Genomic DNA, 23,069 nt, shown 5'->3' with positions numbered 1-23,069 from the left:
TACTATGTGCACATTTAAATCACACAACTTTTCATCTTTATGAATAATTACTGTGCATGTGTACCATGTGCATGTGGATATGGATAACTTTATGGGGTTGGTTCTCACTTTCCACCTTCATTTGAGTTCTCAAGGTCACTAGGCTTGTGCAGCAAACACCTTTAGCAGCTGAGCCATCTCACTAGCCCCAGTCATACATATTGAACCATCCATCAGCGCTTAGATTCCAATCGTGAGCACACGCCTCAGAGTAAGGATGCCAGGGGAAAAGTAAACATACTTTTCTCTAGTGAGTCTCAACTCTTGAATTTCTGTGACTATTACTCTTTTTAAAAACTAATGGTTTGAATTTGATATTTACACACATTCTGGCTTCTAATAAAAGAAATAGTTATCTATTCTATTCCAAAGGAGAGCTGCTTTTGTGGACTAAGACAAGCAGCATACAAATGTTGTCTTTATTTGGGGCATGGCTTGTTCTTTAGGCAGAGTTCTCACCAGGTTGTCCAGAGTGATCCTGATTCTCCTACCTCAACCTCCTGAGTAGCTAGGACTACAGGTATGTTCTACTGCACCCAATCAATAAAGCCTTTCTACAGCATCTTCAAAGATAATTATGATTTACAAACAATAAAGTGGTAACATTTTAATGTGTCACCCTTCTCTATTGTGGACATTTACAGTTTACAGATTCATTCTTACAAGAAATGCTTTGAAGAAAAAAAAAAGTACAATTTGCTCTAGGTAACTCTCCTCAAACCTTTGTTCTTTCTTTAGAGTAGTACAGCATGGTGTTTTAATCATTGTGTATAAAGTATGGTGTTAATTCCTAGTTTCCTGTGCTGCACTCTGGAGAACACATGCTTGGTACATAAGAGGCAGCACACACCTCCCTGTAGTTTTCCAGAGACTAAGGCTAGCCTGAGTTATAGCAAAAAGAATACATAAATAAAAAGAACATGAAAAACACACAAGGGTTGTTTTAAGAAAAAAGAAAACTTTACAAATTACACACACAAAAAAATTACACAGTAAGGTAAAAAATGAATCTGCAAATACATGGAATAAGATCTTTTCGTTATACAATGAATATGAACATAATTGTTTTTTTTAATGAGTACATACTTGCACAGTATAAGAACTTTAAAAATCAGATACTTACTGTGTAATTGAATTTTGAACGCTCTTTTCATTTAATGTCATTCCAGGAGGTGGATCATTTTGCAAAGCCAACAGTTCTTTCTGTAGTCGTTTCTAGAAAATATCAATAGTAATTTGTACTTTTCATCTTTCCTCTATACAGTCTAAAATTGGTGATTAAATTTCCTTCCAATGCTTGAACCTCTTTCTTTACAGGGCCCTTGAATCTCTCTACAAAGCATCCATACTTAATCCTTAAACTATGGTCTGCCCTACAATTCACAACCAGTGTTGGAGTATTCCAATCCCACAATACTGCTGTAAGCAGCTCTGAAGGGCAGCCCCTTCTTCACGGCTACTTCACTGAGGGTGCAGAGCTTCAGCAGTTACTCTAACTTTGGAGATAGAGAAGTATTCCAGGGAAATTATGGAAGTAACTTATTACACAAAAGCCTTCTGAAAAACAATTTAAATTCAACTCATAACCTAATTCTGTACTTATCTTCTTAAATAGGATTATCTGAAAATGATTCACTTTTAATGGCTATTTTCACTGTACATTAGAAGGTTTTTTTCTCACATACTAGATTTCTAAATGGCTTTACGTTTTGCACTTTTTGCTTGTTATCAGTAGACAAAGCCACAGTAAAACTGTCACTGTATAGAGAGAGTACACAGCAAGGCTGTATGTTTAACCCTCAACATTACAAAACACGTAACTAATGTTATTGAAATTGTATGCAAGATTATAAAGATCCTTTTAAATCACATTTTATTACTTTACTTGAGCTGGAATCCTAACTCTGGTCCTCTGGAAGATCAGCTAGTACTCTTAAACTACTCACCCATCTCTCCTGCCCCAAATTACTTATTTTATTTTTTAAAAATCTGTGTGAGTGCACAGTTGTGGCAATCAGAAGACAACTTGTGGGAGCCATTTCTCTTTCTACCATGTGGGGTCTTGGAGATGGAATTCAGGTTGTACAGGCTTGGTGATTAAGCACCTTTACTCACTGAGCATCTCACTGGCTTCTTAATTCCTAATTCTCTCATTTTTGTTTTTACTGTTTTCTTTCCCTCTCCCCCTCCCTCTGTTCCTCCAGCTCTCCCTCTGTCCTCTCCCCCACCCCCCCCAAAGTAGTATTTTTGCCTACATGTATGTATGTATACCATATAATCCTGTATGCCCAATGCCCTCAGAAGTCAAAAGTGTGCATCCAATACCCTGGAACTGGAGTTAGAGACGACTGAGAAACACCATGTTGGTGCTGGGAACTGAAACAGGTCCTCTGCAACAGCAACAAGTGCTCATCACTGGTAAGCCATCCCTCCAACCCCTGGGAGCTAATTCTTAAGAGTTAAAAAAATGAATATTTATAACTCAAATAGATTTTCTGCTTTAAAAATGGTCTTTCAGTCTAGTGCAATGATATATTCCATTCCAGAACTCAGGAACCTGAGGTGGGATTATGAGTTTGCAGTTAGCCTGGACTACATAGTGAAATACTACTTTGGGGGGTGGGGGAGAGGACAGAGGGAGAGCTGGAGGAACAGAGGGAGGGGAAGAGGGAGAGAAAAAGAGAGCTCCAAATAATGGAACCCTGCCTAGAGTATTTCAGAAGCCTATCTCAGTGGCCACATTCTGAACAGTTTTGTGGTTCCTCCTCTCTGGAGGACTTCACTAAACAGAAAAGATGCTATAACGTAATCAGTCCTGCTCTGTGTCCATTCAAACAAACGCACAGTGATAAAGACAAACTTAATACACTAAATGCGGCCCTAGAGTAATCAAGAAAGGAGACTAGCTGATGAACAGAAAGTCTAAGATTTTAATTATCAGCTGTCAAAAACAAATGCAGTACTCTTTCTGAAGCCTAACATTGTGCCCTCTCAGCATGCTTACTGTTAATGGATCTATCAGTAACAACTGCTGTGGTACTAGTGAAGTTTATAACCTATCTGACTCGCTCTAACAACTTGACGGTCTTGTTTTTCTTTGTTTTTAAATTGCCATATGATTACTGCTAGTAATTTGTAAAGTCTGGAGAAGTTACAAATACTTAATTTTCATCAAACGAAAAGCACCGGCAGGTCTATGTCTGAGCACATTTTGCGCAACTGTGTTAGCAGACTACTTTTTTATTACAGTAATGCAGTCTTTGCCTCTTTGGTTTCTGATCACTTTTCCCAATGTATGTGCTTGGGTACTAGTTTGACAGTTTTGCTGTTTCACATAGCAGGATGACGGGTCCTTCAAGAACCTATAGCTATTTAACATGAACATGACTCTATAGAAGATTAAAGACTATATCAAGAAAAATATTCCCAGTTTTAAACTATGTAGCTTATATCACAATCTAAAAAGCTTTTTCATTTCTAAAGTGGCTCCACTTTGACATTAATTCAGTTTTCTAAAGATTCATTTGTTATTTATGTTTACATTTGTCTGCTGTGTGTACATCCTCTGACGACAGAGGCCAGAAGATGCTGAATTTCCTAGAGCTAGAGTTACAAGTACTTGTGAGTTACCAGAAGTGGAAGCTAGGATCCAACTCTGGTCTTCTAAAAGATCAGCTAGTCTCTTAACATCTCTCCAGCCCCACAGTAATTTGTTTTTCTATGTGCCAGCATGTGCCAAAAGCAGAACAGAGTAAATCCTTAATTAACACTGGCAACAACAATACATCAACTGTCAAAATTGACAAAACCCTTTTCTTACTTTCAAAAGGGGAAACTGACAATAAATATGTAATAACAAAGGGCTCTATATGGTATATAAAAATGGAATGAATTAAAGGTATAGGTAGGCTTTACATCATATGAAGTTTTATCTCAAACTGAAACCCTGAAAAGATTTTTGTGTTGGTGTGAGCATTGTTTTTGTTGGGAAACTATTTTAAAGAGTAGAAATTCTCACTGAAGTTAAAAAGAAATACAAACAAGAGAAAGGAAGAAATTCAAAATGAAGAGTTAGCTGGGTGTGGTGGGCTAAGCCTTTAATCTCAGCAACTGGGAGGCAGGTCTCTGAGTCTGAAACCAGCCTGGTCTACACTACTATTTGCAATCCAGCCAAGGTTACATAGTGAGACCCTATCTTTAAAAAAAGTATGTGGGGATAGAGAGATGGTTCAACAGTTAAGAACACTGGCTGCTCTTCCAGAGGTGCTGAGTTCAATTCCCAGCACCCATATGATGGCTCACAATCATCTAGAGTGGGAGTTGATGCCCTCTCCTGGCATAAAGTTGTACAGGCAGACAGAGCACTCATATACATAAAATAAACCAATCTTTAAAACAAGGGTATGTCACAGAGATCTGCCTGCCTCTGTCTCCTGAGTGCTGGAATTAAAAGCAAGCACTACAACAGATATAATTTTTTAATTAAAAATATTTTTTTAAATTCCCTAGTCCAAAAAAAAGTATGTAACAATGGTCTCTAGTGTAACAGTGTAGATTTAAAGACTATCAGTGGATGTGGCTCAGTGGCAGAATGTCTACATAGTATTATTGAGGCCCTGAGTTCAATCCCCAGTACCATAAAAAACATTACCAAGATGGCCACCATTGTTTTCTCCAATGTCATCTAGCTGACAACTAAAGGTAGAAAGCAAACCACAGGAGAGCATGATGTGAGAAGAAAAAGAACCCTCAATACAATGACAGCATTACAGTATCAGCCATATTGACATTCCCCAGCCCTCTCGTTTTCTTGAGACAGGGATTCATATAGTCCAGACTGACCGAAACTTGTTATAACCAAGGATGACCTTCAACACTGGACCACCTTCATGTGCTAGCCTTTACACATGGAGGAGCATGCCACCACACCCAGCTGTTACCCTGGGCAAGACATTAAGAATTAATTTTAAGCCAGGCATTGGTGGTGCACACCTTTAATCCCAGCACTCGGGAGGCAGAGGCAGGTGGATCTCTGTGAGTTCGAGACCAGCCTAGTCTACAAGAGCTAGTTCCAGAACAGCCTCCAAAGCCACAGAGAAACCCTGTCTCGGAAAACAAAACAAACAAACAAACAAATTAATTATAAATACTACAAAATAGTCTAGCAATGCAATAATTTGGCCTTATCTGCATAAAGCAAAAAACAAATGAAAGTTCCTCACCACTGAATTCTGAGTACATCTTCTATAGACTTAATCTCTGACAGTTGTTGTTACGTTTTTCCTCTTTAAGGAAAGGGAGAGCCTACAACAAAGGTTTCATTCTCTAAACCCTTTCTACATTCTGAAAAGGATCCAGAAAGTGAAAAGTATGACAACTGAAACTCTCCAGGAGCCCACAGCACAGGGGACCTGTAAGTCCAACACTCACTGTGACTGAGGCAAGAGGACTGTACATTTGAGGCCAAACTGTGCTACAGACGCTACTAAAGAGAGGGGTAAAGGTTATGCACTTCTCCATACCCAAAAGGTACAGCAGAAAAACTGCTATACACTGAAAGCCAAAGGAGAAATGTGTCAAAGCATAAGGGGGCTTCCACTCCCAGCACTATACAGCAGGGTGGATACCTGGGTAACACTAGAAAACAAAAACAAAGTGAATATAGTAACTCTGAAATCCAAGAATCCAGATTGATGGCTGGGAGGCCAGCATAGGACTGATCCAGACCCCCTTGAACATGGGTGTCAGTGAGGAGGCCTCGGCAATCTATGGGGGTCTAGGGTAGTAGATCAGTATTTATCCCTGGTGTATGAATGGACTTTGGGAACCCATTGCACATGGAGGGATGCTCTCTCAGCCTGGACACATGGGGGAGGGCCTAGGCCCTGTGTGGGATGACATGACAGACTTTAGAGATTCCCCACGGAGGGCCTCACCCTCCCTGGGGAGCAGAGGGGGACTGGGGTGGGGGATTGGGGAGACTGGTAGGGGGAGGGAGAAAAGGGGAGCAAGAGGGAGTTGGGATTGACATGTGAAGCAAGCTTGTTTCTAATTTAAATTAAAAAAAAAATTCAAGAATCAGAGCTATACTTACAGTGTTGACTTCAACCAAACCTGAATATATCATTTTAACAACAACACATCCAATCGGAGGAAGGGGGAGAGATTACACACTAAATAAAGCATATCTATTGATAATTACTTCACTCAAAGATAAACTGAAATGTTAAAAAATACAATTAATTTAAATATAAAAAATATAAAGTATATGATGGTGAACACCTTTGTTCCCAGCACTCAAAAGGCACAAGCAAGTGAGTTTGAGACTAGCCTGGTCTACGTGGAGTTCCAGTACAGCCAGGGCTACATAGTATAACCCTCAGTAACAAAAATAAAGAGAGGATGGAGAAGTGGCTCAGTAGTTATGAGCACTTTCTCTCGCAGCGAACCTGCGAGAGAAATTCCCAGCACTCATATGGCAGCTTACAACCATGTATAACTCCAGCTCCCTCAGTAGGCACCAGGCATGCACATGGTGCACAGACACACAGAAGCAAAATCTCATACACATAAAAGTGAAATAAATCCATTAGGCAACATGAAAATGTTTATAAAATAAAATTACCAGCAGAATGGCATTACTTTCCATTTTAAAAGTTATCTTTAATTTCTAGCTCAAAAGACACCTAGATTCACAAAGACGCTCTGCCAGGTACGTTCCAAACTACCTCTCAAAGTTGTAGTAAGTAAATAAAATAGGACCATGGAACTACTTTTGTTCATATTCAACATTAAAGATTAACAATGTAAAAAAAAAAAAAAAAGTAAATAAACCAAGACACTGCAAAGGAGAATGCAGTGGAGTACAGGTGTCTAAGGGAACTACTAACCAAGAACAAACTTATAACTTTCTCTTCCATGCTGGACGGTGGTGGCACACGCAGAGGCAGGCTGATCTCTGTGAGTTCAAGACCAGCCTGGTCTACAAGAGCTAGTTCCAGGAGAGCCTCCAAAGCCACAGAGAAACCCTGTCTCGAAATGCCCCCCCACCCCCCAAAAAAATAAATAAATTTCTCTTCCCCGTGCCAAAACCCCAGGAACACAGAAGCTGCAGAGACCAATGACTCCCTTTCCACTCCCCAACACAAGCACCACAGGGACCTGCTAGAAAAAGGAACCTAACAACTTCACCTTCCAACCTTGCATAGCTGTGTCAACAATTCGCTCAGTAATACTCTCAACCCTGGTCAGAGAAACTTGTTTTTGCAGTAGGCAACAATTAATGCAGGCCCATAACTGGTCAAAGTATTGAGAATATGGGATTGTAAGTGGTCGGCCCTAAATGGGATAGGTACTTTCCTTTCCCTCAAGGCTCTTGGAACATAATGCAAGAGGGAACAGAAAGAATGTAGGAGCCAAAGAATGAGGAGAAATGATATGAAATCCTGTGTTCCAGATGTCATATGACTATTGCACTCATAAACTCACAGCAGTTGTGATGGCACAAGACCTGCCCAAGATTGAGCCAGTCAACATTATAGAATGGACAGGAGAAGGGCACGAGACCCCACTCCCTTAGCAGAGGAGACACTGGCAGCCAATGGTTGCTGAAGAGGGGGAATTCACTTCTCTATGGTGATGTGGCTACTGGTAGATTGCCCATCATCAAGTGCATGGCCTCACAGACCTATGTGTACACAGTGGGCAGAGGTAGAAGAGGAAGAGGGGGGTATTACATAAATAAAGAATACACCTAAAGATCATGTATTTTAAAAAATAACCTATGGGCAGCCATAGTAGTACACACTTATGGTCCCGGAGGTGAGGGTAAGAGGACCAGGGAGGGGTTCAACCATACAGTGAGTTCTAGGCCAGCCTGAGCTATATGAGACAAAAAATCCAAAAATTGGAGCTGGAAACATGGCTCAGCAGTTAGTATTTGCTACTACTTTTCCAGGGGACCAGAGTTTGGTCCCTAGTATTCCTGTTGGGCACCTCAACTGCCTGAAACTTCAGCTCTATGGTATCTGAAGTCTCTTCTGGCCTCTCCAGGCACCTGCATACACATGACAGACAAAAATAATATACACATTAATTTAAAAAAAAACAAGATCCAAATTAAAATAAATACCTTATATAAGTGACTGCACACACCTTTAATCCAGCACTCATGAGGCAGAGACAGTTGGATCTGAGTTCAAAGCCAGTCTGGTCTACAGATCGAGTTCCAGGACAGCCAGGCTCTAGGGTGATTTTGGTTTAATGTGGAAGGTCTCCAATCTGGTGGGCTCCAGACTTTGGCTTTTATCCCTCTACACAGGGGATCCTGCCATTCTGAGCCAGGTATTTCTCAGTAGGAAGGAGCTATGTCCTATAAGTGTCCAAAGCCTCTAGCCTCTGCCTACCAGATGACACCTATAGCCTCCCCCTAGCTGACAACCAAAAGCACATTTCTTAGAAGGAAGACAAAAGAAATCCTGTCTCAAACAAACAGACTGGAGAGATGGTTCAGTGGTTAAGAACTGCTCTTCCAGAGAACCCAGGTTCAATTCCCAGCACCCACATGGCAGCTCACAACTGTCTGTAACTCTAGTTCCTGGGGATCTGAGACTTCCACACAGATATACTGCAGGCAAAACACCAATGCACATAAAATACAAATAATACAAACAAAAATTTAAATATAGCTACTAAAATAAATACCTTATGAATTCACCTAGGCACACACAATTAGTAAGAATGAACCAGTTAGTTCCTAGCAGCCTTCAACAACCACTCATTCATCTCAACATACTTGTAATACTGCTCCACAATGAACTTTAACTGCAGAACTGTGTCTGCTCACATAAACAAAAAAATTTGGGAAAATTAGTAAGACTATCAATATGGGCTTTTTAAAAACAGTTTCTTCTTTTAAGATTTTATTTATTATATATACAATATTCTTTCTGCATGTCTGCCTGCACACCAGAAGAGGGCACAAGATCTCATTACAGATGGTTGTGAGCCACCATATGGTGGCTGGGAATTGAACTCAGGACCTCTGGAAGGCCAATGCTCTTAACCTCTGAGTCATCTCTTCAGCGCCCCAATACGGGCTTTTGTTATAAATGAGAAATATAATTCTTTGACAGAACTACAATTATGTAGAAAGACAAGAACTACATAAACACTTCTATAATTTTAAAATTGATTCTTAAAGGTCCTCCAGAGAATTAAACTTTGAAATGTCTTAGGTCTTCTGAACTCTACATTAGAAACAAAAAGATGCATTATAACTAATCCAGTTTATATAATTTGTTCATCTAAAATCCCTATGTGGTATGTAAAGACATGTCTTTAACTGAAGCTGCACTTTAGAATTATCTAAGGAGAAGTCTGGAGAATGGCTCTGCAGTTAAGAGCACTGGTAGTTCTTCCAAAGGACTTGGGTTCTATTCCTAGCATTCACGTGGCAGCTACCAACTGTCTGCAACTCCAGTTCCAGGAGACCCAATGGCTTTTTCTGGACTTCTCTGGCAAAGTACACAACTGGGGCACAGTCACACATGCAGGCAAGACACCAAGACACATAAATAAATAACAAATCTTTTTTTAAAAGAAGAAAAAGAATTACCTAAGAGTCAAGCACAACTCCAAAACAAATGCCAGAGCAACTGAATCATAATCTGGAGACTTGTATATTTCCCAGCTGACTTCAAAATGAGGTCAAAGTTGAAAACAGCTGGTTTGAATTGTGTGGGACAACTTGAAAAACAAAACCAAACCCAGCAAACACCAAACAGAAAAGTCACTGAACTGCAGGAGAAAGTAGAAACAAGGAACTTGGATGTAGGAACACAAATTTTACCAGCTTTAATCTGGTTTACACTTTCAACTCAGATTGAGAAACCTAAAATACAGTCAATTTGCAGTATTCAAAACGGTAGTCTGTATCTTAGCAAACACTGAATTAGTGAATACAGAGGAAACAGTTTTCTGCAAGATTCTCATCACATTTTCATCAGGCAACCACTAGTGAGCCTCATATTTCTGTTTCTCTTTAAAGATCCCTTATTGGGTTGAACATACAGTTCATCAGCAGGGCACCTGCACTTGCCTGGCATGCATGAGGCCCTATACTCAATCCCCAACACCACACATAATAAATAAATACATAAATGTCACTAATTTAATACATATTAACTCATTAGCATCAAACTCACAGCCACAGCTGTGTTTAAGTGAACCTTATCTGACACAAGCATTTTCTCTAAGGCACATGATAGCAATCATGAACTCAGGACCCCTAAAAAGTCCTTTAGTACTATGCTTGCAGCTATTTTTAAACAGAAAAACCATCAACAAAAAGTACAAAAGTGCGAAACACAGGGCACCAAATGGACCCCAGAAAGGATACTTGCTCAAAGTCAGAACATTGCCTCCTCTGACCTTCAGTGTGTGTTCAGGGGAACACACCCTCACTGTTTTGCAAATGTGGCCCAAAAATACTTTCAGAACTGATTTAGGGTTTCAGATAAATGTAAACAAGAAGATGAATTCAAATACAGAATCTATAATAATGAGGACCCAGCACCATTCCCCCTTTCAAAGTCCAATACCTAATATCCTAACAGATCTTCCTTAATGAAGTACAAAGTAAGCTTCATTTCTACATTTTATTTCCACAACCAAAGTAAATATCTTATGGAGTCCTTCATAAAATGTAGCTACATTTAAAAAATAGCTAAATTTATACCTGGGACAGTCAACCTGTAAGATGTTTGTCCTATGGCATTTTAAGTCTAATGCCAGTGTACTTCTTTTAATTATTAAGAAGACTGACATAGAAACACATTAAGTCTCATAATAGTTTGCTAGAATTAAATGTTTTAGTAGGGCTATGATATAAATTCTTATCTGCAGACAGCTCCCCACTTACCAGCCTGATACTATCAAACCTCATTCAGTCTGCACATATTCAACTTCAAAAGGAAAATAAGCTGCCATGTAAACACTGAATACATCATATACCAAATTCAAAAGGAACTTTAATCAAAGACCTAAATGTATGAGCTACAATTCTAGTACTTAGAAAGTTAGATGTAGCCAAAGGTGGTGACACTCACCACTCTAATCCCATACTAGTGAGGCAGAGGCAGGTTGGTCTGTTGAACATACACAAACTCTTACAGGGCTGGAGAGACAGACAGCTCAGTGGCTAAGAGTACTTGCTGAAGACTCTAGTTTAATCTAGGTCCTAAGTACCACATCAAGTGACTCACATGGCCTATAACTCCAGCTCTAATGGATTGGACATGCCCTCTTCTGGCCTGTAGTCAACTGTGCTCACATGCACACACCAACACACAGGTACATACACAAAACTAAAAATAAATTTCTGGGGGGATAGCCCAAGCCTTTTGGTACAGCAGTTTTGTTGTTGTTGTTGCTGTTTTTGGTTTTTCGAGACAAGGTTTCTCTGTGTATCCTTGACTGTCCGGAATTCACTCTGTAGACTAGACTAGCCTCAAACTGTCTGGCTTTAATCCCAGCACTTCTTAAAAGGAGGAATGCAGATCTCTGTGAGTTCTAGGCAAATCTGGTCTACATAGTAAGTTCCAGGCCAGCTAAGGCTATGGAGTAAGAACTTGTCCCAAAAAAGTAAATAAATTATTTAATAAAACTTCTTATGAGGCTGGGTGTTGGTGGCACATGCCTTTAATGGTGGCACATGCCTTCAATCCCAGCACTCGGGAGGCAGAGCCAAGAGGATCTCTGTGAGTTCAAGGCCAGCCTGGTCTCCAGAGCGAGTGCCAGGATAGGTTCCAAAGGTACACAGAGAAACCCTGTCTCGAAAAAACAAAAACAAAAACAAAAAAACAAACAAACAAACAAAAAAACTCTTATGACTTGACAATAATTCCTTAAATGGAAAATGGATTTGAACAGATACATTTTCAAAGAAATCATACAAATGGCCAATATATATATATATATATATATATATATGTTCAACATCACTGTAAATATAAATATAAATCACTGATAAATATAAATTTAAAAATCACAATGAAAATCAGGTGATGGTGGCACATGCCTTTAATCCCAGCAGGAGGATCTCTATGAGTTCAAGGCAAGCCTGGTCTACAGAGTGAGTCCCAGGACAGCTAGGACTGTCACACAAAGAAACACTTAAAACCACCCCCTCAAAAAAATCATGATATGCCACCATACACTAAAATACACACAAACACACACACACACACACACACACACACACACACACCATTAGCCAGAATGTATATAAACTGCTTGTAAAAACATTCAATAGGGCAACTGCCCTGGAAAAAAAGCAGATCCTCAGTGTAGTACTGTGATTTATATAATTTATATTCATTATTTATAATATATATATATATATATATATATATGTATTTCAGTATCCAAGGGTTCCATATTAGAAAGTTTCATGTCTTCAGTTTAGTCAACTTTGGATCTAAAACATCTTGGGGGGAGTGGGAGGAGCCAGGTGTGAGGAGGTGAAAGCAGAAGCAGAAAGACTGGCTGGCCTGGGTTAGAGTGAGTTCAATGCCAGTCAGGGCTAGAGAGCGAGACTTCGGGGTGGGGTTGGGGTTACCTCTGTACTGAACATATTTTTGTCATTATTCAAGGAAAAACAGTATACTGCCACATACCACTACGTTGTATTAAACTCAAATAATCAAGAGGCGACTTAAAGTATACAGAGATAGGTCTCAGCAGTTGGGAAGCTGAGTCATGAGGGACAGAAAGTTTGAAGCCAGCTTAGGCTACCTTGTTTATAAAACACTCTCACATGCCTACATGCACGTGAATCTTTATATGCAGTATATGAAAATGCTATGTTAATTTACATAAGGATTTGATCAACCAAGAATTTTGGTAGCCTGAATTGAGGACCTATCCCAACACAGACACCGAGGGATAGCTGTATTAGGTCATCTTACAATTATGTGGCACACAGTTCCTAAAACCCTTAGAATCCCTGAAGTTATCTTCTTATATGTTAGTGACATAGGAGTTACCTGGGGGCTTCAAGCTATCTTGAGAAGGAAGATTAACAAAGGATCCAATCAGGGAAACAGGGTTAGAACATTGAGGGCCCACCCTCCCAACCTACAGGAAAAGGCTAAAGGTGGAGGTGATGACCAGTGACTGATGACTACATTAATCATGCCCTTTAACAAAACCTCAAAAATCCACAAGACAATAGGTATGTAGCCCAGTTGCTAAATGCTTTCCCGGAGTGCATGAAGACCTAACTGCATACAAACCCCAGCACTGCATAAATAGACCCTAAGGGAGCATTCCTATCAACCCAGCTATACTCGGAGATAGAGCTAGGAGGATCTGAAGTTCACATTCAAGCATAAATTCAAGTTCAAGCTCAACTACACAGTAAGTTGACACACTGCTGGTATACATGAGACTCTTGTCTCAAGGTAAAGAAGTCTAGAAGAGCTGTATTTGGAGAGTCTTCTGGATTGAGCAAGAACTCATTTCCATTCCAACTCCAAGGAACAGACTCCAAAACTCAGGACCCTTAGGAATCTCACTATGTATCAACTCATCTGGCTCTTCATTCCTATCCTTTTAAAATACCTTCACTGCTAAGTGTGGTTGTCAACAAACACCTTTACTCCCAGCACTCTACAGACAGAGGCTTTAAGTTCTGTTGAGTTCCAAGCTAGCCTCGTCTATATGTAGACAACCAAGACTACACAGAGAGACCCTGGAGGGGGAGAGAGAAGAGAGAAAAAGAAAACAACAACAACAAAAAACCCTTCAAGGGCTGGAGAGGTGGCTCAGAGGTTAAGAGCACTGACTGCTCTTCCAGAGGTCCTGAGTTCAATTCCCAGCAACCACATGGTGGCTCACATGAGATCTGGTGCCCTCTTCTGGTGTGCAGATATACATGGAAGCAGAATGTTGTCTACATAATAAATAAATAAAATCTTTAAAAAAAAAAAAAAAAAAAAAAAAAAACCCTTCAAAGTCAGGTGTGATGGCTCAGGTCTGTATTATTAGTACTCAAGAGGCTAAGACAGAACTGCCAATAATAAAGTAAAAAATTCTTTCATAATAAACAACCAATTATGTACACTGTCTTGGAGTACTGTGAGCCAGTGCTAGGAATATTATCGAAAAGGCAGGGGAGTGAGTTAGCTGAGAATCTCCAATTTGGAGGCTAGTCAGACAGAATTTGGGAGTAACCTGGGACTCTATGCTTGCAACTAGTATCTAAGAAGGTGGTAATCTTGAAGGACCTTTACTAACTCTGGTCAGTATACAAACTGGATTGAACTGGAAAACATCCAGCTGGTATCACATAAATGCTTTATGGAGGAAATGAAGTCAGAAGTATCAAGTGTTATGAGTACAGAGCATTAAGAAAAATCTTCTCTATAGACTAGAAAGTTAAAATAAAACTCCACTCAATACGCAAATTAAAATGTGCATGTACACAAAAAATGTGTACAGGATGATCATAACATCATTGTTTATCACAATATGGGAATAATCTGAATTATCAATTGATGAAGGAAAACAGGAAACAAAATCAATTTGACAAATGGATAAACAAATCCCTTACAACCATAAAATGAACTATTATTTGCCCCCACCCCCACCCCCACCCCCACTGAAAATACTGGTAAGATCTTCACCACAGATAAACTCAAAGCATGCAAAGCTTAAAAACCCAGCCAGAACAGCCAAATCCCTAAAATCTGAAGAGCACAGGGATTTCTTGGGGGGGTGGGCACGGATGGACATGGGAGTAACTGCAAATAGCAGGCTTCTTTTGGGTTTATGGGAATATGAGAAACAATATTCACATGGTGGATATATTATTATACATATATTAGAGGCCTTGCAATATACACTCTATAGCAAATGAATTCTTTCTTAATTAATTAATTTCAGAAAGGGCAAGTTATATATAGAACAAGTTTCTTGTGTAGGTATAACTTTACCAGTGAGCTAGAACCCAGCCCATATACTTCAATTTAAAGGGAAAAGTAGGGCTTTACAACTGACATAGAAGGCTTATAATCTTACTTAGCCAAATCTCAAATTATGAAGACAATTGGCTAAGAATGCACACTAACTGAAATCCATACTTCCGCCCTCCTTCCTGTGATATAGAAATAAAGATACTCATGTGACACATAATCATGAAAGAAACCTTTTTCTTTTTTCTACTGATAGTCAACACAAAGACCAGAAATCAAAAGAACAAACAAACAAAAACCTTGCAGGAGAGTTTAAATCTGGAGGCCTGAAGCATCACAGTTAAAACTCACAAGCAACTCAAAAAATTCATGGCATGAGATAATCTTCAATTTTATCAAATATAACTACTTATCATCCCTATTTTATGCTTAGTGGGAAAAATGTTATACAGTTATTAAAATGAAAACTAGAATCAAATCCAGTTTACAAGATTCTAGAAACAGTGCTTATTCATTCAACATTTAGAGAGGGCTTCCTATATACCAGCCATCCAAGTACATGAAGAGGAAATGATGAGCTAATTAATTTCCAATAAAATCACAAATCTGAGGGACTCAGCAAAGTGAGAATTACCAGTGTGGGGGAGGAATGCTATTTGTACTGGGTAGTCAGAGAAAGTCTCACCGAAGAAATGCATCTAAAGGTCTGAATGGGGGAAAGGAGCAAAGGCCTGAGGTGGGAACAGCAAATAACCAATACATGATAGGAAAGGTTAAGGCGTGGTTCTCAACATCCCTAATGTTGTGACCCTTTAATACAGTTCCTTATGTCTGGTGACCCCAACCATAAGATTACTTTATTGCTACTTCATGACCTTAATTTTGCTACTGTTATGAATCTCAATGTAAATACCTTATATGCAGGATATCTGATATGCACCCCCCCTCAAAGGGGTCATATCTCACAGGCTAAGAATCACTGCCTTAGTCTTATAACAGTCTGAACAAAATAAAGAAGCCACAGTCAGCTTGTGATTGAAGTGGCCACTGCCTTTTGCTGAGAGTCTAATGGGTTGAAAAGAAGACTGTAAGAGTTCAAGGATGAAGCAGGAAAACCATCAGTGAAACTGCTAATATGAAATCCAGAAAGGAATGATGATGATGTGATGTAGAAGAGGAGACAGTTCCATTTCTGGATCTCTTTTGTAGGTAGAATTGACATAATTTGCAGATGGTCTGATGATGGAATAGGATGAATCTAAAGTTCCTAGCTCAGAAAGAAGTTGGCAGGTATCAACAAGGAAAAAACATGTTTGGGGAAGAGAATTCAAAAAAGCAATTTTATAGCTGGGTATAATGGTACATGCCTGTAATCCCAGTACTTGGAGGATTACAAATTTGCAGCCTCTCTGGGCTACATGATTAGGATATCCTGTCTCAAAACAATTTTTTTAAAGCACTTTTATACATGTTTACCTCATCTACTCTGTAGAAAGCACTGCACAAATACTGCTGTTTATGTAACTCAGGTTGTCAGTGAGAGCACTCCATTCTGGAGCCTCTGATCCCAGAGCCCATGTTCTTTATTCCTAACACCTCAGAGGCATGCAGTATTTCTTTGTGATCAAAAACCCATACTCAAAAACTATCAAGTAAGGAAAATTTTAAAACACAAGTATTTACTGAGATTAATTATAAGCAAATACCAATTACAGAGCAATGCAATGGATGCCATTCAAACAAGTGTTCAGTTTAGGTAAATACTAAACAAAGGGCATCATCTGAAAGATGCCAGATCACACTTTTAATTCTTAATAAAGAAGTGTCTTTAAACAGTAAAACCATTATAATTTTCTCAGTACACAGCTGATACACATGTAACTTGATCCCTAACATAATTTTATTAAGAAGGTTAAGGAAGCCAGGTGTTGGTGGCACATGCCTTTAATCCCAGCACTCTCGAGGCAGAGCCAGGCGGATCTGTGTGAGTTCAAGGCCAGCCTGGTCTCCACAGCGAGTGCCAGGATAGGCTCCAAAGCTACACAGAGAAACCCTGTCTTGAAAAAAAAAAAAAAAAAGGAAGGTTAAGGAATATTGCCCCCCCCCCATTTTGAGACTATGTTGTCCTAGCTGTCCTGGAAGTGGCTCTATAAACCAGAACACACAGAGATCTGTCTGTCTCTGTTTCCTGGGTGCAGAGGAATAAAGGTATGCACTGCCACACCAGCTTCCTTTCAATTTCTTATTGACAGAGGTTATAAGTCAGTGTACTGGTAAGTACATTGTTTCTTCTCCTCTTGAATGCTGACAGGGAAGCTGGAGCCTCAGCTCAGATACATCAGGCAAATGTGCTACCACTGAGCAGGGAATCCCTAGCTCATCTACTGAAGTCTTGCCTGAAAAGCTAACTAACCAGCTGTCCCAAGAACTTCTCAACAATGCCAAACTGCATAAAGTCTTTGTTACCCACACATGGACAGCATCACTCCTTTCCAGAACTTGGTTTCCAATGTTTCACTACTTTGTTTCTATATAATTTTGAAGGTCACTTCCCCAAAACTGCTAGGTCATAATAAGTCACCTGACTTTTACAAAACTTCAGATGAAGAAATATAAAAGTACTTAGAAAAAATTTTACAAACACATAACAAGACAATGAACATCATTTTGGATGTGAACCTGAATTTTAAAGTGTTCCCATGTAGCTATTCAACCTTGCCACTGAATTAACTAAAGCAGAATTTGCTATTCATGAATGCTTCTTGAAGTGGCAAGTGATAAACAAATCTTTATTTTACTCAAAAGCTTTGTCCACATTTAAAAGATAAAAGTACTTTTTCCTGCTTTCCTGGAACCATTAGGGAAGGAAGCTTGAAGTGTTAAAAATCGATATAGTTCCAAGACAAAGATACAAGAGATTCCATAAAGCCTAAGTGATAGAACAAAATAAATAAATAAAAATAAAAAGGACAGGATTATCATCATTTTATGCTTTTGATCACTTATGTTTGTCATTTACACACAACACTCTCAGTTCTGTACTATGTAGATTCCGTAGTCCCTTGGCACTTGCTCTGACACTTCTGGCTACCCTATTACAAAGAATTCAAAAACCTCAGACATCAGAATTCAAGTTCCCCAATAGTCAATAAGCTTTGGGATCCAGGAGGACAATTTTCCAATTTCTGATTATGCTAAAACCTTAATTATGACATGGACAAATAGGAAGGTAGCACCTGTCAAGGCAACCAGACTACTATGACAATATTGTATGAGCCCATGAGAGCTACCTCTCTCAATCACTATAACCAATAACTTGAACAAAGTGCTATGAACAATCGAAGATAAGATCCAACTAAGTGACAGAGGATGAAAACACAAGGCTGTCAAAGCTAGTGCACATCATTCATTCCAGCCTTTGGGAAGCAGAGGCAGCAAGATCTGTGAGCTCTATTCTACATAACCAATTCCAAGACAGCCATGGCTACATGGTAAGACCCAATCACAAAGAGGAAAGGGAGGAGGAAGGAGGGAGAAGGGCCCTCAAAGAATGCAATTACTTTAGAGCTGACAAACATAAGCTACTATGTGCTAAATTCCTAAGACTATAGATATTAAAAGGGTCAAATTAAGAAAACATACCAGATAAATTTAGTAGTCCTTTGCCTTACCTAGTCACCTTGTCCCAACCAAACAACAACAAATTATTGCTGTTGTTGAGACAGGGTCTAATCTATGTAGCTCTGGCTGTCCTTGAACTCACTATGTAGACCAGACTGGCCTCAAACTCACTGAGATCCTCCTGCCTCTGCCTCCCAAGTGCTGGGATTAAAGTTTTGCTTCAATCTGGTTAATTTTAAAACTTCTATTTTAAAAGGAATCTGAAAAAAAAAGCTAAATACTAAATTTGAAAAATATGTATGAAAGTCAAACTTAAGCATTTCACCAGGCTGTGGTGGTGCATTCCTTTAATCCCAGAACTCAGGAGGCAGAAGCAGGAGGATCTCTGTTTGAGGCCGCCCTGTTCTACAGAGCGAGTTCCAGGACAACCAGGGCTGTCACACAGAGAAACCCTGTCTGGAAAAAACAAAACAAAAAACAAACAAACAAAAAAAAAAAAAAAAAGGAGTTCACAGAGCTGAAGAGATATCTCAGCAGTTAAGAGAGTCCAGGCGACTCAGGATCCAGTTCCAGCACCCACATGGTGGCTCACAATTATAACTCAGTTTCAGAGGAACTAATGCCCTCTTCTGGCCTCTTCAGACACCAGGCATGCATGTGCTACACAGACATACATGTCAGGCAAAACATTATACACATAAAAATAAATGTATATAAAAAGAATTATTTTAAAGAAAGTGTTCTTAAAATATTACTTGGTAATTTCTGACTTTATTTTAAAAAGAACTAGTACGAAGGGGAGGGGAAGCAAAATGGGAAAGAATGTATCCAAGTGTGAAATACATCACATTGAGCTGTATATTGATGAATGCTAGCAACCGCAGCTTCCCCACAGCACTAGGACCAGAATGAAGGTCCTGCCTCCCTGAAAGTTCAAGCATAGCTCCCTGGCTAGGTGCTTTCAGACTCCAACATCATCTATCTCAGTATATCATCAAAAACTGTGTATGGAAGGAAGTTGAGAAGCACTGACAGAATAAATGACAGTCAAGGCAGGCAGGAAGATCTCAAATTTGATGTCAGCCTGGGCTATACAGCAAAAAAGATAAAAAAACACATAAAAACAATCTGGACAGTGGTGGCACACACCTTTAGTCCCAGCACCTGTGAGGCAGAGGCAGGCAGACAGCTGAGTTAAGAGGACAGCCTGGCCTACAGAGTGAGTTCCAGAACAGCCAAACCAAAAAGATGATTGACTGATAGACAGACAGACAGACAGATAATTATAACCTCAGCTTTAAATTTCATATCCTCTAGTAAGAAACTGAAAGACCGCCCTAACTTGATTTTATTGCATATAAAAATTATTCCATTGCTATCAAGTGATCAAATCCCACATTACATGTGCACAGTATGGCTTGTTTTTAAAATACAGCTCCGACTGCAGCATAAGTAATCTCTTCTTCAGCAATAATAATAACCCCCTGTAGTAAGATATGGAAATCTTATCTAAAAATACTTGCTGAGTTAATGAACACCTTTGATTACTTACATTGTTGTGTTTGTTTTGAAAAGAGCTAATTCCTGCTGTGAAAATGGTCAGGAAATAAACTTTGTACAAAGATACAGAAATAAAAAGAAAACACACCAAAGTGTCCTTCAAAGAGTCTGCTACGGAGCTGGAGAGATAACTCAGTGGTTAAGAGCAAGAACAACTCTTGCAGAGGAGCCTGGTTTGGTTCCCAGCACCACACATCTGGCAACTGGAAAGCACCTGTTACAACTCTAGCTCCAGTCAATCAGAAATGGCCTACACAGACACCTGCATTCACATGCACACACCCACACCATAAAAATAAATCTTCCTCAAATGTTATTTCCCGAAAAAAATTATCAGATAATTTGAAATACATACAAAAGGCCAAGATTTAACCTTAATTGAAACAGAAAGGGTCAGTTCCCCATGCTAATCAGAAGACAAAGGAATGAAAGCCTGGTGCTAGAGTCTAAGGTAGTGATTGAGGCTCAGATCAGGCATAAAAGGCATTTTCCCCACTATTGAAGACACAGAGTGAATACCAAATATCCATCTCTCTTATATACAAACCTGCTTTTTCCAAATACTTGAAGTGTAGTAAAAGTTAACCAGCTCTCCTGCCAACGCCAAATACAATCCCAAGTGTGTGGATTTTAATCTTTATTTTTAGTCTTAAATCATGCCTGTTATCTTAAGACAGCTCATCTTCGAAAGGTCATAATAAACAATGTCTTAATACCGATAAAAATGTTAAAGCAATCATATAGCCCATCTGCTGTCCAACTGGTGCTCCACAGTTCCGTTTTTGGCCTCAGATGACGAAACTTCTCTAACGTCTCTGGGGAGAGTGTAAAGTATAACGTTTCCTGAAATTGTTCTTGTTTTTGCTGCACCATTTCGTGACATCTCTTCAACTAGAAATGTTACTTGCAGTTTTATTGTTCTGCAGGAGAAGCCAGAGGGACACGCAAAGGCAAAAGCAGAGTATTTTAAGGAAAGCAGGTTGAAAGACACAGTGAAAAGGGGGGAAAATGCGCAAGAATGAAAAACATTTCCAGCACAGAGAAGCGCCAACAACGGGATCTTGCTTATTCTTCTAGAAACAAAAGCCAAAAATTCTTCTAAGGAAAATGTGGTTTCTCTCTTTACTCAAGAGGGTGTAAAACTCCAAAAGGCGTTCCGCTGACTCTCTACACAAGAGTTCTACCCGCTCTCCTTATGTGCTTTAACACGCTAACCCTATCTGTACATTAAACGCCAGCTACAGATAATGCAATCTCTACAAACTACAACTGTAGTTGCCATCTTTGCCTGGGGAAAAAAAAAAAAGATTTTTTTTCTTGGATTTGGAAGGGGGAAAAAAGGAGTACATTAAGTTGGAAGGCAAGAAAACCACCATCAAGAGATTGATAGGGCACGGGTTAACAGGCACCTTCTACCAAACTAAGGTTTTAAAGGTCTGGGGAAGAAGGGCAAAGCCTTACCGAGTCCGCAAGGGTGGGGCATCCTAAGGGAAAAAAAATATATTAAGAGCGAGTTTCTCCAGAGGCCGAGGAGCAGGCCCACGAGCTCGCACCCAGGGTGGCACAGGACGCTGGGGACGCGGGCGAAGGGCGGCTTCGAAGGAGACGTGGGCTGCCGGGGAATGCCCCAGAGTGCGGGCTGACAGAAGGAGGCACCCACGGGGCACGGGATGAAGATCGAAGAAGAGCTAGCAAGGGCCGTGCGTTCCGAGGCTGCGCGTGGGAGGCCGGGCAAAGGCCGCGGAGGGCCGTGGGCAAGCGGCCGTCCTCGGCGAGGCGCTCCCCGGCTGCCCCGCGTTCTGCCAGTCTCGGGCCGCTCGGACCGCGGGCGACGGCGGCGGGCACAGCTGTTTCCACCCCGCCGGGGAGCGCAGGGGGAGGGGAGAGAGGAAAGCATCTCCCCCGTGGCCTGGGAGCCAAGCAGCGGCCGTCCTCGAGCGGGGGCGCGGAGCGGAGCCCCCACCGCGGAGCGCACGCCGAACTTCGCCCTTTCTTCCCCTCAGCCGCCTTTATGCCACAACTTCGCGGCCGCGACTGTCCGCGGCCACCGGCCGACACCCCCGCTCCGCTCGCCGACCGGTGATCCCCGACGCTCTGGGGTCAGGGAAGGCCACCGGGAGCCTGGGCCGCGGCCCCGGACGCCGCCCCCGCGCCGACGCTCGCCCCGTCTCGGCGGCCCCCACGCCCGCCCCGCTGCAGCAGCTCCGCTCACCTGCATTGACGCCATGATGAAACCATCCCCCCAAGGCCAGCGAGGCCAGAGACGCAGGGGGCGGAGCCGCCGTGCTCGCGTCACGCCGCGGGGGCCCAACATCCCGGGCACGGGGTGGAGTCGCCGATGGGAAGGGGCCGGCACGTCCGATTGGCTGTGGCGCGGGCGCCCGGGGGCGTGACGGGGCGGGGCGTGGTGGGGCGGGGCGGGGCGCCTTGGGTACCTCTCATCCCAGCCAGTTTACACGCTGGCCCACCCTCGCTACTGGGTGAGGCGCAGCTCAGGTTCGAACCGCAGCAGTACTCCCTAGATCATGAAGCTGTCTGGATGCGCGAATTTTTTGGTTGTTTTTATTTTCTTTTGGTCTCATTCTGTTTTCCTAGCTACAGGTGTAAGATTTGTAGTTTTTTAAATTTATTTTTTAATCCCCCTTTGTATGCCTTTTCTACACCTACAGCTCTTCTTCTGAGCCAGATAAAACTTCGCGGGGGGGGGGGAGGTGCTCTCTAGTCTTTGCAGATCCAGGAGGCTATTTCTAATTTGGGGGTTGGGGGGAGGAACAGAGAGTCACAAATTTCCTTATAGAACAGAATGAAAACTGAGAGCAGGGCAACGCTGTCATCTTAAAGGCAAGAGCAACTAGATTTTTTGTGCTGAAATGT

The 23,069-nt window shown here is 41.0% G+C and overlaps 1 protein-coding gene across 3 annotated transcripts in view; it reads right to left on the bottom strand.

Annotated features, from left to right (window-relative positions):
* Positions 1–22,530, bottom strand: part of Ube2w (ubiquitin conjugating enzyme E2 W) — a 57,887-nt gene extending 35,357 nt beyond the window's left edge. For all 3 annotated transcript variants that reach the window (XM_035440001.1, XM_035440002.1, XM_027398805.2), the window contains exons 1-2: positions 22,408–22,530; positions 1,163–1,254 (exon numbers count right to left, since the gene is read on the bottom strand). In XM_035440001.1, coding sequence (XP_035295892.1) covers positions 1,163–1,254; positions 22,408–22,509 — 194 coding nt within the window. In that variant the 5' untranslated portion in view covers positions 22,510–22,530. The remainder of the gene's footprint in view (positions 1–1,162; positions 1,255–22,407) is intronic.
* Positions 22,531–23,069: the final 539 nt, after the last annotated feature.

The sequence above is a fragment of the Cricetulus griseus genome, chromosome 2, assembly GCF_003668045.3.
Source record: "Cricetulus griseus strain 17A/GY chromosome 2, alternate assembly CriGri-PICRH-1.0, whole genome shotgun sequence".
Lineage (NCBI taxonomy): Eukaryota > Metazoa > Chordata > Mammalia > Rodentia > Cricetidae > Cricetulus > Cricetulus griseus.
The sequence above is the reverse complement of the archived record's forward strand: the minus strand, read 5'-3'. Positions and strand labels throughout refer to the sequence as shown.